Genomic DNA, 13310 nt, shown 5'->3' with positions numbered 1-13310 from the left:
GGGTGGGAAGGCGGAGGCGGAGCGGGGCAGGCAGGCCTCTGAGCAGCTCTGAGCGCCCACGTTCCTCTGGGCACCCCTCTCTGGGCGCCCCTCACTTGTCTAGCCCTGGGTGGTGCCCGGGCCACCAGTGCGCTTACCAATGGCGGACGCGGCTGGGAAGGAGACCTGGGGAGGGCCAGGGAGGTGACACTGCGGCACAGTGGGGTTTTTTGTTTTTTAAAAAATTCTATGTGTATACTATATACTTACATATATTCTTTAAGGAGCATACATGCCCATAAAACACAGATTCCAAAAGGAAAGACGGTGTCAGCGACCTCTCTTAGGCTGTTCCACGGTTTGCCCTCAGGTGACTCGGTCACTGGTTCCTGCTGGATGCTTCTAGATCTGCACTGTCCAGCACAGAAGCCAGTTACCCCATGGGGCTATCGAGCACTTGAAACTGGCCAGTGTGACTGGGCAGTGGAACTTTTCATTTAAATTACACATACATTTCATTGATTTGAGTTTGCATTGCCACCTGTGGCTAGTGGCAACCGTATTGGGCAGCACCTTTCTAGGCCTCTCCATGCAGGTTCTGGTAGAGAATTTTCTCCCTGCACCCTCGTCCCTGTGCGGGGTGCACAGCATCACACCACCTCCCCCTCGGGTTCTGGCACTCGATGCCACGGCTCAGGACCTGTCCCCTCCGTCGCCAGCTGCCCACTCCTCTGTGATGAGGACGCCTCTCTTAGTTTGTCCAGGCCCTGCTTTTGGCCTCCAGCGGCCTAGAGGACAGGAGAGCCAAGGTCTGGAGACATGTACCAGGGTTCTGTGATGGACAGGCAGGGAGGGCAGCGAGGTGGCCTGGGGGCAGCAGGCTGCGGAGCAGCCCCTAGAACAGAGGGGCTGCTGTCTGTGGTGTGGGAGACTCACTGTGCCTCTAGGATGTCTGGCTTCCTCCTGCTGTGGATCTTGGGCTGTCAGCATGGGCCCTGGTGGACCCCATGGAGCCTGTGGTGTTGTTGGTCTGGCCTCTGCGACAGATGGTTCCAAGGTGCCTGCCTGCACTCCTGGGGACCATAGACCTCCAGCCTGGAGACCCGCCTTGGGCTGTTCCTGTCTCTGAGGCAGGCTCCCCACTTCCAGTCCCCCAAGCCCAGGTCCCTTGGCCCCCCCTGCCCTCCCGCTCTCTCTCTCTCTCTCTCTCTCTCTCACACACACACACACACACACACACACACACACACACACGGCTTCACACCTCCTTATGCACACACCTCTTCACACAGATGTCAATACATTTGCCCCTCTGTCTCCTGTGCCTCAGTCCCCCAACACTGGGCTCCCTTTCTTGTCCTGCCCCCACAGTGACAACGCGCCTGCAAAAGGGAACAAGAGCCCTTCACCTCCAGATGGCTCCCCTGCCGCCACCCCCGAGATCAGAGTCAACCACGAGCCAGAGCCAGCCGGCGGGGCCCCGCCCGGAGCCACCCTCCCCAAGTCCCCATCTCAGGTAGGAGTGATGTGTTGGTGGCAGGTCCGCTGCCCTCCTTCCTTCTCCTCTGGCTTTGCTGTTGTCCCCCATCCTCCCACTCCTCTGTCCCCTTTCTGGCCTGGGCAGCTATGGACCCGATGCTTTGCCCAGTGGGGGTTGGGCGTGGACCTGGGTCTCCTTCCCCTCATCCAGCCTGGCGTGCTTCCGGGAGGCATCTGTGACTGCTCGCCCCTCCCCAGGGCCCACCCCTACCGCAGCGCCCTCCCCTTCCCTCTCCCTGGTCTTTTGGCTGCTTGACTCTTTCTCCATCTTCTTTTCCTCCCTAGCAGAGGCTCTGGGCGCTCAGCCCACAGAGCATCCAGATCTCCGGAGCGGGCTGCCTATCCCTCTTCCTGGCCTCTCTGTCTTAAAGGGGCCGGAGGGAGGAGCCCAGCCAGGTGGCCATGCAGGGCCTTTAAAGGGACAGAGAGAGGAAGGGCACAGTGGAGAGTGTGGGGTGGCTAAGGGGGCAGGTCCTGGGCTTCTGGACTGTCTCTGTGTCCACCCCACCTGCCCCCAGCGGGCCCTCCAGGTGTCTGCAGGGCCCTAGGCGCTGGCCGACCAGGTGGGGGTGTTCTCATAGCCGGGCCTCCTGCAGCTCCCAGTTTTCTGCCGCCACCCTGCTCTGCTGCTGACTAGGATAGCAGGGCTAAGGACGTGGTGGGAGCCTGCACCGAACAGCGCTTCCCCTGACCTGGACATGGTGCCAGTGCCTTCTGGGTTTTCATTCACTGAGTCCCCACAAACCCCCTGTGAAGCAGACGCCGTCATCACCCGACACATGAGGAACCCAGCCTCATGGGTGCGTGACCCGCATGAGGTCCCCCACCCGGTGGGCAGGGGTGTGGCCTCTGCCCCATCCTGGTGCCACGCTGGCTTCCTCTGGGACACACTCGTCTGAGCTGGCCTCCCTGTGGGCAGCCCTGTGCCCTGGGAGGTGGAGAGAGGTGCCTGCGGGAAGGGCAAGGTGGGCAGAGCGAGGCTGGGGCCCGGCTGTTTCTCAGCCGTTGTTTCCTTCCCCGGTCTTCTCGCCAGGCGGGTGGAAGCCAGACCCTCCCACAGTTGGCCAGCGGCAGCCCGGGGCCTCTCTCCCTCTTCTTCGCTCTCCCTGTCTCCTCTCCCCTCACGTCTCTCTTCTCTCTCCACACAGCATTTCTGGATCTCCTGCCTCCAGCCATCCCTCTTGGGGGTGGCCTGTGGTCTTGGTGTCTGTGTCGGGGGGCTGGGAGGGCAGTGACTCTTCATTTGCTGTGCCTTGCTCAGTGGCCTTGCTCAGTGGCCCTGCTCAGTGGCCTGGGTGGGGCTGTGGCCTGGGGTGTGACTAACCGTGTCTCTGTCTCTGTCTGTCTCCCCCAAACCCCGTGCTCTGCTGTGCCTTCCCGCGCGGCTCCCCACCCGCCGCCGACCCACAGCTCCGGAAAGGCCCACCAGTCCCTCCGCCTCCCAAACACACCCCGTCCAAGGAAGTCAAGCAGGAGCAGATCCTCAGCCTGTTTGAGGACACGTTTGTCCCTGAGATCAGCGTGACCACCCCCTCCCAGGTCAGCCGCGGCCACCGCGGCCCAGCTCTCCTCTCTTCCTGCCCTCTCAGGGCGTGCATGGCCTTCATCCTCTATGCTTCTGTCTCAAGAGCCAGGAATCTGGCCAGAGAGACTGTCAGTTCCCCTCCTCACCCTTCCTTCCCTCCATCCATCATCCTCCATCATCATCACCCATCTCTGAGCATGTACTAAGGCTGGATGCAGGGCCAGAGGGGAAAGGTGCCCACCCCTCCCGGCACAGCAGTCACGTCAGCAGTACCCTTGCGGTGCAGCGGGTGCTATGGCAGAGGGGACTGGGGAGTGTGGAGGACCTGTGGCATCAGGGAAGGCTTCCAGGTGCAGGGAGAGTTGGAAGGCCCTGGAGTGGCTGAAGCACCCGGACTTCAGCTCCCACAGCTGCTGTCAGTCACTTGAGGGCGGGGGCAGCGGCCAGGCTTCAGACACAGCTGCTGTGTGCACACTCCCTGAGAGGTGTGGAATGCCCAGATGCAGCAGGGAGCCACCCAGGGTGGCTTGGGTCTCTCCCAATGGACCCTTGGCTCAGCCGTGGAGGTGCCTCTGGGGAGCCCGGCCCACTGCCCCAGGTCTCACGTCCTTCATGGTGGGGGCCGGGCGGGAGTGTCTTGCTGCAAGCGCCACTTGCCAGTGCTGGAGTGGGCTGGTGTGTTGTCAGATTTGCCCAGGGGTGGCCGGCCTTCCCTGCACTGCCCCAGAGCTGACTGCCTCCTCAAGGCCAGCCGTCCAGGCCTCGGCCTCCCGCCTGTGGGTGAGCCAGGGCCCTTCCCACCTGGGGAGCCTCGCCTGTAGGGGAGGCTGTCCAGTCCAGGCTGTGGTGGCCTCCAGCAAACCCCTTCACACAGCTCAGACGCCTAGTGGGGCTAGGCGGGAGGGTGTGACTGTGGGGAGTGGCTGCTGGGACCTGCGAACAGTGGTCGCTGCTAGGAAGGGTTGGGGATGGCGGGCCTCAAGCCCCTATGCAAAGACTAGGGCTAGAACTAAGGAGATTTAGATCCAAGGCTGCAGGTGTCTGGGTGAGTGACGCAGGTGTCAGGGACCTGGCAGGCTTGGGAGCCCCCATCTCTGTGGGATGGTGGCAGAGGGCGATGTGGGAAGAGCAGTGTGGGATCAGGGCTGAGGACCTCCAGGGCTGCTTGCTGCTGGCCTCCCTGGCTTGGGCGTGCCTCCACCCTGGGGATGCCCAGTGTGTGTGCAGGTGAGGGACATGGGATGGCATGGACACTGGCAAATACTGAGCGGGAAGTGGTGCCAGCCACTTCCTATATCCCATTAGGCCCCCATTATGCATCATGCCCCCATTTAACAGGTGAGTAAAGGAACCTAGGGTGTGTGCCGCGTGCCCACGCCAAAACAACGTGTGCCAGGCCAGGAGGTGGCCCAGAGACCACCCGCACCCAAGTTCTGAGCACGCCCGTCCCTCTATGCCATACCTGCCTCCCTGGCCACCGCATGTGCCATCTCCAGGCAACTGGTCTTCCTGGTCTGGGGTGGGGGAGCCATGACCTTTGGGTGGGGCATGGGGCAGGGGTGGGTTTGCTCTTGTCCATGACGCTGGTGCCCACGGGCTTCCCAACTGTGGGGTGGTGAATAGCCTGTGTCCCTGCATGGAGGGACAGTCCCGGGCCTGCATGGCGAGGTGCCACCTGCCAGGGCAGGACAGCGAAGGGATGGTCAGCTCTCTGGCGGGTGACCCTCCCCTCGGCACGTGATGGGTATTGCTGCCTGGGTTGGCTGACTTCTCTGAGACAGGAGGGAGGGGTGATGCTGGGGCAAGGTGGGGGCCACTGGGGAGAGATGCCGGCCGCCCACTGGTTGGAGGCACCTAGGAGCTGTGCACAGGCATCCACACGGCTCTTTCTTCAGAGACGGCCGGTTATGGGGCAGAGCAGTGACCTCCCCACCCTGGCTTCCCCAGACAGGGCTGGACCTAAAGGAAAGTCAGCTGATGGGATGGGCCCAGGGCAGGGCTTGGGGCCTGGGGCCTGGGGCCCGGGGCCCCTGGTTCCAAGAAGTGAGTCCATTTGGCCTGGGCTCTCTGACACCTCGGCTTGGCCATGTGGACTGCTCCACACCTTGTCCCCTGAGCTGCGGGACAGCTGGGTGTTCTTAGGACTGAGGGCCTTGGGTCTCTCCCAACGGGCCCTCAGCTCAGCTATGGAGGTGCCTCTGGGGAGCCCAGCCCACAGCCCCAGGTCTCACGTCCTTCATGGTGGAGGCTGCGTGGAAGGGCGCCCCGTCCGTGTCCAGTGCCTGTAAGAATGTGTGGAGCCAGGAAGCTGCTGGCCTGGGCTGCGGGGCTGGGGCTTTTCCAGCACTGCCTGAGGGCCCCGGAGGGGAGCACCCTGGCCACATCCCTCTCCTTTTAAACCTGAGCAAAGTTCTCTCTGGCCCCCAAAGGGAAGCCCCAGGTACAAGATGGAGACCGGAGCCGAGCCACTCCCCGCTCCTCAGAAGGCAGCTTGTGCCCTGGGCATGGGCGTGGGCATGGGCACTGCCCAGGGCTCACTGGAGTCATTGTTCCCGCCCGTGCCGGGGGCTCTAAGGAAGCCCCTTCCTCCCATGCCAGTCTGGCCCAGCTTATGGGGAGGCTCGTCACAGTGTGGCCAGGGCCACTGTGTCCCATCCCTGGGGCCATGCCTGTCACATACCTATTCCTGGGCTCACTGGAAGGGGATCTTGGGGGGTGGCTGCTGGGGAGGGGTCAAGGGCCTGCAGTTTTAACCCAGGTGCCCCAGGTGGTTCTGAAGCCCCTGAATGTTGAAGACCCCCACTTTGCAGCTTGGCCTCTTGGGCTTTGTGGGCTGGCTCCACCCTTTCCTCCATCCCTGGAGCTGGCTGGTGGCGGTGTTGCCACAGAGTGACCTGCCTGTCCGGGGTTGAAGAAAAGCCAGTGGGAAGTCTCTGCCTTTGGAACTTTCCCAGTCGGGAGCACTGACGGTGGCTGTGGCCTGGTGCCACTCTTGCCACTGGGGAGTAGCAGCAGGAGCTACTCTTGGGCAGGGAGCGGAGAGGAGGTGCAGGCATGGGGTGGGCGGGGGGTCGGGGGCGCCAGCCTGTGGATGGAGGTGGGAGAGACCTGGGACCTGGCGCTGGCCCTGCGGGGTGGTGGCCACGGGTAGGCCTATGACTGGGAGTTTGAGGCGGGCACTGGGGTCGTCCTCCTGGTGTGGGCGGGAGCCTGTGCGGGGGCGTGTGGCTTTGGGCAGTGTTCCTGGGTGTGAAGTGGGTGGGCTGGTGCCTGGGCTGTGTGCCAGCGTGTGTGCATGTATGTGCGCTTGCTCTGTGCATGTGTGTCGCGTGTGTGTGTCCATGCGTGTGCCTGCGCCTGCAGTGTCTGCCTGGGGTGAGGGCTCCCAGCTTAACACTAACTGCTTCCTCCTCTGCTGCTGCTGCCAAGTTTGAGGCCCCGGGGCCTTTCTCGGAGCAGGCCAGTCTGCTGGACCTGGACTTTGACCCCCTCCCGCCCGTGACGAGCCCCGTGAAGGCACCCACGCCCTCCGGTCAGGTTGGTTGTGCCCACCATTGTCCATGGGCCCACCAGCCTCCAGGTGCCCAACCCTGGGCTCGTGTTGCCCATTGGTCATGTGACCCCATCCAGGCCTGGGTCACTGCCCTTCCCCTGGCACCCCAGCCTTCGGCCCTCATCACCTGCTGGTTGTAGGGCGGGGAGCAGCCCCTTATCAGCTGGGAGAACTCTCAGTAGGAGGTAACTGAACACTACCCAGCAACTCTGTGCTCATCTTGCACCCTGGCCTGGGGTCTTGAAGCTCCCTGAGAGGTGTCAGGAGCTCAGTCACCTGCAAACCTTGGAGTCTAGCTGGCTCTGAGCCACTCCTGCACCTGCTGGGCTGGAGGGCCTGGGGCGAGTGGGGGTAGGGTCCCTGGGGACTGCTTGCCACCCTGTCTCTAACCTCTGTGCTAACTGTCCTTCTCGCCCTCACTGCTGCGCTCAGTCAATTCCATGGGATCTCTGGGAGGTAAGCTGTGCATCTGCTCTGTGTCCAGCTCCTGTGGGAGCCACTCTTCCGTATGTGTCCGGGCCCACATGCCTTGGCCTCCTCCTAGCCTGTTCACAGGTGCACGCATCCCACACACACCACACACGCAGCACACACAGGCATGTGCTCAAGCACAGGGAGCTGGTGAGGCCGTCCATCTCCAGCCATTCTGCTGCTTCTCCCTCTGGCAGGCCCTTGGGAAAGGGGATCCTCAGTTTAGCTTGAGACAGGGGTCCCCTGAAATCTGGTCTTGTTTTCATAGCCTGTGAGTGTTTGCCTCCGGACAGAAGCGGGCCGGGGACCTAGGACGGACGAGTGTCCTCAGGGTGTGGGACAGGAGGGCCTCGGGTGGAAGGTTCTTGCCCTCTCTGACAGTGGGGAGCTTTCTGGCAGTGGGGAGCTATTTGGGAGGAATGGATGGTTTGAGAGAGTCAGGGAAGACAGGATGTGGCTGGGTGCCTTCTGAGAGCAGGGCCTGCAGGCAGGTGCAAGGCCAGCTCACACAGGACCCTTGTCACTGTCACCTGATAGCTCAGGACACAGAGGCTCAGGGAGGGCTTGGTACTTGCCCAAGAACTGGTCATGGTAGAGCCAGAATTCCAACAGGGTTTCCTGGGCTCTGTCCCTGAGATGCCCTGATAAAGGCAGAGACACTGGGAGGGGCAGGCGGGTGTGCAGGTGCCCTTGGGGCACCCGCTGGCAGCCCAGGCTCCTGGGAGCTCTGGAGGCTCCATGCAGGATTTTCCTGTGGAGGAGGCTAGAAAAAGCCAGCCTGGTGTGGGCTGCAGGGCCATTTTGACAAGTAGGTTTTGGTAGGTGCCAAGCTTAGGCAGCAGACACCCTGCCTGTCCCTTTGGCAGTGATAGGAGAGAGGACGTGGGAGGCGGGTGGCCGGCCGGGCTCTGCTGGTACCCACCCTGCCCCACCAACCCCAGCCGCTGGTGACATCTTCTTTCGTCTTGTGATCCTGCCCATTGTCCTTCCACCCCGGCCTCCCCACCCCCTCCCTGTTCTCTCCTTGTGGCCTGTTACCAGCCCACAGAGAGTCCAGCCGGCAGCCTGCCTTCCGGGGAGCCCAGCGCTGCCGAGGGCACCTTTGCTGTGTCCTGGCCCAGCCAGACGGCCGAGCCGGGGCCTGCCCAAGTAAGTGCCCACCTCCAGCCCCTGTGTGGCTTTTCCCCAGCCTCTGGGGGTGCAGCATGGAAGGAGAGCCCTGAGGAGGGGTTGCAGGAGGGACCAGGCCACCATGGATGTGAGGGTGAGGACAGTGTCCTGAGCTAGGCTGCCCCAGCATGGGCTTGTCACCAAGGCTGCCAGGGGTGAGTGAGCACGGCTGGGCACATCAACCCCTCCTGCTTGCCCACTCCAGTCCAGCCTCCCAGCACAGCCTCCCAGTGCAGCCTCCCAGCTCAGGCCTCCCAGACCAGCCTCCCAGCACAGCCTCCCAGCTCAGGCCTCCCAGAGTAGGAGGAGGAGCGTTTAGAACACCTACTGGTTTATGCCAGGCACTTTCCAGAATCTTCTCATTGAATCTTCGTCATCACCTTGCCAGCCAGACACTTTCTCCTTTGATAGATGAGGAGATGGGGGGGGGGGGGGCTGTGCGGGAGGGCTGGGGTGGCCCTGGTTCCGGCACTCAGAAGTGGCCAAGTCTGAGTGTTGGCCCAGGTCAGCCCAGCTCTGGGGCCCCTGCAGGGCCTGCCATGGTGCCCGTGCTGTGCCACACCCTTCTTGGGTTTGGGCTGCACACAGGCTGCACCGCACTACCTGTGCTTGGTTGTGCTCAGGCTGGGACAGATGTGTGCTGCTGTCCCCTGCCATGGACCATCTATAGGTTCAGAAAGCTCCTGCCACCTGCCAGGCCAAGCAGGGTGGGTGGGCGGTGGCTGTGGTTGGGCGAGGTCTTGGTGCTGAGAGGACAGGGCCTGTGAGGCGGGGTTGGGGGTGGCACTCCGGGGCTTGCACTGGGCTTCTTCACAGCATGCCACTCACATCCCTGGGCCTGCCAGCGCCTACTCTTCAGCTGCTTCCCGGGCCCAGACCTGACCTGTCCAGCAGGGGCTCCCTGGATTCTTCGAGGCACTGGGCGGCTCTAGACCCTGCTGCCAGCCAGGCGATGCCCCCAGCCCTGTCACTTGGGTGCTGCCCTCTTGTGGCCTGTTTCCTGTGTCCTGATTGTGTCCTGTCGTGTGTCTGACCCCAAGCCGGCATTTATGTTGCAGCCAGCAGAGGCCTCGGAGGTGGCGGGTGGGACCCAACCTGCGGCTGGAGCCCAGGAGCCAGGGGAGACGGCGGCAAGTGAACCAGCCTCCGTAAGATAGCAGGGACAAATCTCTGCCTTTTCCTCCCTGCCGCCCGCCTGCCTGCCCGGGGCTCCCCTGTGGCCCCTGCTGGTGCTGGTCCAGGCCTGGCTCCTGTTGAGGAAGCTGGAGGCAGGCTGGTCTGGCACCAGGCACAGACACCTTTCTCCCCTCCCCGCCCCTCTTCTCGGTGGCCCTGGCTGTCCCTGGACCACCTCCCTGCCCAGCTGACCCGTACCTCTGCCACCAGAGCTCTCTTCCTGCTGTCGTGGTGGAGACCTTCCCAGCAACTGTGAACGGCACCGTGGAGGGCGGCAGTGGGGCCGGGCGCCTGGACCTGCCTCCAGGTTTCATGTTCAAGGTGAGCCCAGAGCCTCTGACTACTGCAGTCTCTCAGTGCCCTGGTGGGCAGGTGAAGACCCTGAGCCTCAGGAGGCTCTCTGGTTTGCCCAAAATCGTGCGGGCGCTACTAGGTCACTCCCAGCTGGCGAGGTGGCATCTGAGCCCCATCCCGTCCTGCTGCTTTTGAGCGCTCCGGGTCTCCATATCGCCACCTCCCATACGCGAGGCCCTTGCTCTGTGCAGGGCTGGAGGTGGGACGGAAGGTCTGACTCGAGGTCCGCATCCTCCGCAGGTACAGGCCCAGCACGACTACACGGCCACCGACACAGACGAGCTGCAGCTGAAGGCTGGCGACGTGGTGCTGGTGATCCCCTTCCAGAACCCTGAAGAGCAGGTGAGGGCTGGGCGGGGCCGCCAGAGCTCAGGGGCACCGCAGGCAACCTGGCTTCAGCTGGCACCGCCGTGGCAGGGACAGGCCAGCAGGGGGCAGCAGAGGCTGGCGAGCACCAGGCCTCCCACGCCGACTGCTCCTCCCAGCCCTCCACGTCTAGCCTTTTCCTCTCCTCTGCCTTTCCTCCGCCCCTCTCCTGTTAGGCCTCTCTGCCCCGTCACCATACCCCCTTCTTCCTGTAGCCTCTGCTTTCTTCTCCCCACATTCCGCTTTGCTCAGGCGCTCTCAGCTCTGCCTCTGTCTCTCCCCTTCTCTCCTGGCGGCTGTGCCTGAGGCCTGCCTTCCTCCCGAGGCAGGATGCTTGACTCCTCCTGCCCCGCCCACAAGGTGCCCACCCCGCGGTGGCTGGAGCACTGGTTGGGCTCATGAAGCCCCGTATGCCGTCCCTCGAGGCGGGCCCTGCCCTGTCCATGCAGGGCCATGGGTCTCCCAGCCGTGTCCCCAGCTGAGGCTCACTCAAGATGCCTTCCAGACCCTTCTCCTCCTGCTGTGGCTTCGTGTTAATCTCCTGGAAGTGAGGGCTCCTGCTGAGCCTGGGCAGGTGCTAAGTGTGTCCTTCCTGGGTCTGGAACCCTCCTGGATTTGGGTCAGTTTCCCCGCCCAGGGGGCCGTGGACTCTTGGCAGGGGCCTCCCTGCTGTGTAGAACCAACCAGCTTTGCTTATGCGGGGGGTCGGTGGTGCATGTGGGCATCCGGCTCCCTCCATGGCTCAGCCCCTGAGCACCTCGGGCTGTGCACAGAGGGCCTGGCCGGCCTCTTCCTGCTTCCAGAGAACATGTTTAGCCATCAATGCATCTGTATGAGTGGGTTGTCAGAGCGGCTGAGGGTGACAGTGGGTCTGGCTGGGTCTTGGATGAGGCCGATCCTACTGGGAGTCCTGGGCTGGGATGCAGGGGTACCAGGTACTTACTGAGGTCTGGGGCAGGAGGCCCGAGGGATGAGGACCTCCTGGGCCTGGCACTGATTCGGCTGTTTCTCCTACGCCCCCAGATCTTCACGGAACTCCCAGTGGGCCAGCCCTGGCTGGGTAGGATTTCAAGCCGACTCCTACCCAGAGCCCACGGTGGGAATTGCCCTGGGGTGCTGGAAGGGGCTCAGATAGGGCACGAGTAAGGTCTGTGACGAGGTTGACAATGACAGAGGGAAGTAACAAAGAGCCAGGTAGGCCCCAGGCACAGCCCAGCTGCAGGGGCAGCCTCAGGACCAGCCACTGTCAGGAGTGGATGGCCACGCGGCTGCCCGCCACCCGCCTGGGGCCCGGGGCCTGTCAGCACTCCTGCAGAAGGCTGTGCGGGAGTCAGAATTGAAGCAGAGGGCAAGTCGAAATTGGAGGGACTGGTGAGATGGCCCTGAGTCCCTCTAGAACTTGTAACTTGTCACTCCCAAAACACTCGGGGGTGGTTTGAGAAGCCTGGAAGCTTGGAAGGGCTGATGTGCTCTGCACGCCCCCTGGGCTGGGGAGCCTCTTGACCAGTATTGAAGGAGTTGTTTAGACAGTCAGACCAGAGAGCAGTGGGACTCACCACAACCAGCCACTGCAGACCACAGGCCAGCTCCTGTGGTGCCTGTGGGCAGGAGCCTCAGCCAGCACCATCGGGGAGTGCTGCCTGAAGGAGGTGTTCGCAAGGTAGGCTTGGCAGGCTAAGGGGCCAAGAACAGCAGGAGGAGGGGCCGTCTTCCCAGTAGGTTGGAGTGGGATGCGTGCCCTGTGGGTTGGAGCCCCTTGCTGATCCCTGTGCGACCCGGTGCTCTGCCCCTCAGGATGAAGGCTGGCTCATGGGCGTGAAGGAGAGCGACTGGAACCAGCACAAGGAGCTGGAGAAGTGCCGCGGGGTCTTCCCCGAGAACTTCACGGAGAGGGTCCCGTGACGGCGGGGCCCGGGCAGCCTCTGGGCTTGTGAAGAACACCTCCTCCCGAAAAATGTGTGGTTCTTTTGTTTTGTTTTGTTTTTGTTTTTAATCTTTTGAAGAGCAAAGGGAAATCAAGAGGAGACCCCCAGGCAGAGGGGCGTTCTCCCAAAGATTAGGTCGTTTTCCAAAGAGCCGCGTCCCGGCAAGTCCGGCGGAACTCACCAGTGTTCCTGAAGCTGCTGTGTCCCCTAGTTGAGTTCCTGGCGCCCCTGCCCGTGCCCGCATGTGTGCCTGGCCGCAGGGCGGGGCTGGGGGCTGCCGAGCCACCATGCTTGCCTGAAGCTTCGGCCGTGCCACCCGGGCAAGGGTCCTCTTTTCCTGGCAGCTGCTGTGGGTGGGGCCCAGACACCAGCGTAGCCTGGCCCTGCCCCGCAGATGGTCTGTGTGCTGTTTGAAAATAAATCTTAGTGTTCGAAACAAAATGAAACCAAAAAAACGATAAAAACACTCGGAAAACGCTTGTGTATTTGTTCTCCCTCTTCTTGTCCGTGAGTGCGGATGGAGCCGTATTATCTGTGGCTTTCTTACCGAAATGCTCTGCTCCCCAAGGCCCGCTGCCCTGGGCTGGTGCACCACGGGGCTTCAGCCCCTGGCCCCTGGGATTTTTAGGAGTGGTCAGCTGGAGGTCAGGGACTGCGGGCTTGGGTGAGGGGTTTGGTGAGCCATCTGTGCCCGAGAAGTCCATTGAATGCTGTCCTAAGTGACCTTTTTAATTTAATTTTATTTTTTTAGGACAGAGTTTTGCTCTTGTCGCCCAGGCTGGAGTGCAATGGCGAGACCTCGGCTCACTGCAACCTTTCGCTCCTGGGTTCAAGCAATTCTCCTGCCTCAGTCTCCTGAGTAGCTGGGATTATAGGTGTGAGCCACCACACTGGGCTAATTTTGTACTTTTAGTAGAGATGGGGTTTCACCATGTTGGCCAGGCTGGTCTCAAACTCCTGATCTCAAGTGATCCACCTGCCTCGGACTCCCAAAGTGCTGGGATTACAAGTGTGAGCCACCATGCCGGGTGACCTTATTTCTAATAAACGCGTGAGAACCTGTGGGTCAGATACCAGGACTCCCTTTCACAGATGAGGAAGCTGAGGCCCATGGAGGTCCAGTTACCAGCAGGTGAGTGGCAGCACTGGGCTGTGGGTCTGAGCACTTGACCCCAGACCAAGGGAAATGCTTGTGTCTGATGGGACCTGAAGGGCCTGGGTCGGGGGCAGGCATGCTGGCCTGGCTTGTCCC

General features: G+C 62.3%; 1 protein-coding gene across 15 annotated transcripts in view; it reads left to right on the top strand.

The window, feature by feature from the left end:
- BIN1 (bridging integrator 1) overlaps nucleotides 1-12533 on the top strand; it is a 63801-nt gene extending 51268 nt beyond the window's left edge. For 5 of the 15 annotated variants that reach the window (XM_023225618.3, XM_023225626.3, XM_023225617.1 and 2 more), the window contains 6 exons: nucleotides 1351-1495; nucleotides 2929-3057; nucleotides 9296-9385; nucleotides 9624-9734; nucleotides 10008-10109; nucleotides 11928-12533. In XM_023225618.3, the coding sequence (XP_023081386.1) occupies nucleotides 1351-1495; nucleotides 2929-3057; nucleotides 9296-9385; nucleotides 9624-9734; nucleotides 10008-10109; nucleotides 11928-12035 (685 nt within the window). In that variant the 3' untranslated portion in view covers nucleotides 12036-12533. Of the gene's footprint in view, nucleotides 1-1350; nucleotides 1496-2928; nucleotides 3058-6472; nucleotides 6581-7028; nucleotides 7053-8108; nucleotides 8217-9295; nucleotides 9386-9623; nucleotides 9735-10007; nucleotides 10110-11927 lie in introns of all 15 variants that reach the window. The other 10 variants (XM_023225620.3, XM_023225627.3, XM_023225621.1 and 7 more) reach the window with 4 other exon arrangements.
- The last annotated feature ends 777 nt before the right edge of the window (nucleotides 12534-13310 follow it).

The sequence above is a fragment of the Piliocolobus tephrosceles genome, chromosome 11 (genome assembly GCF_002776525.5).
Source record: "Piliocolobus tephrosceles isolate RC106 chromosome 11, ASM277652v3, whole genome shotgun sequence".
NCBI lineage: Eukaryota > Metazoa > Chordata > Mammalia > Primates > Cercopithecidae > Piliocolobus > Piliocolobus tephrosceles.
This window is presented reverse-complemented; position numbering and strand designations above follow the sequence as displayed.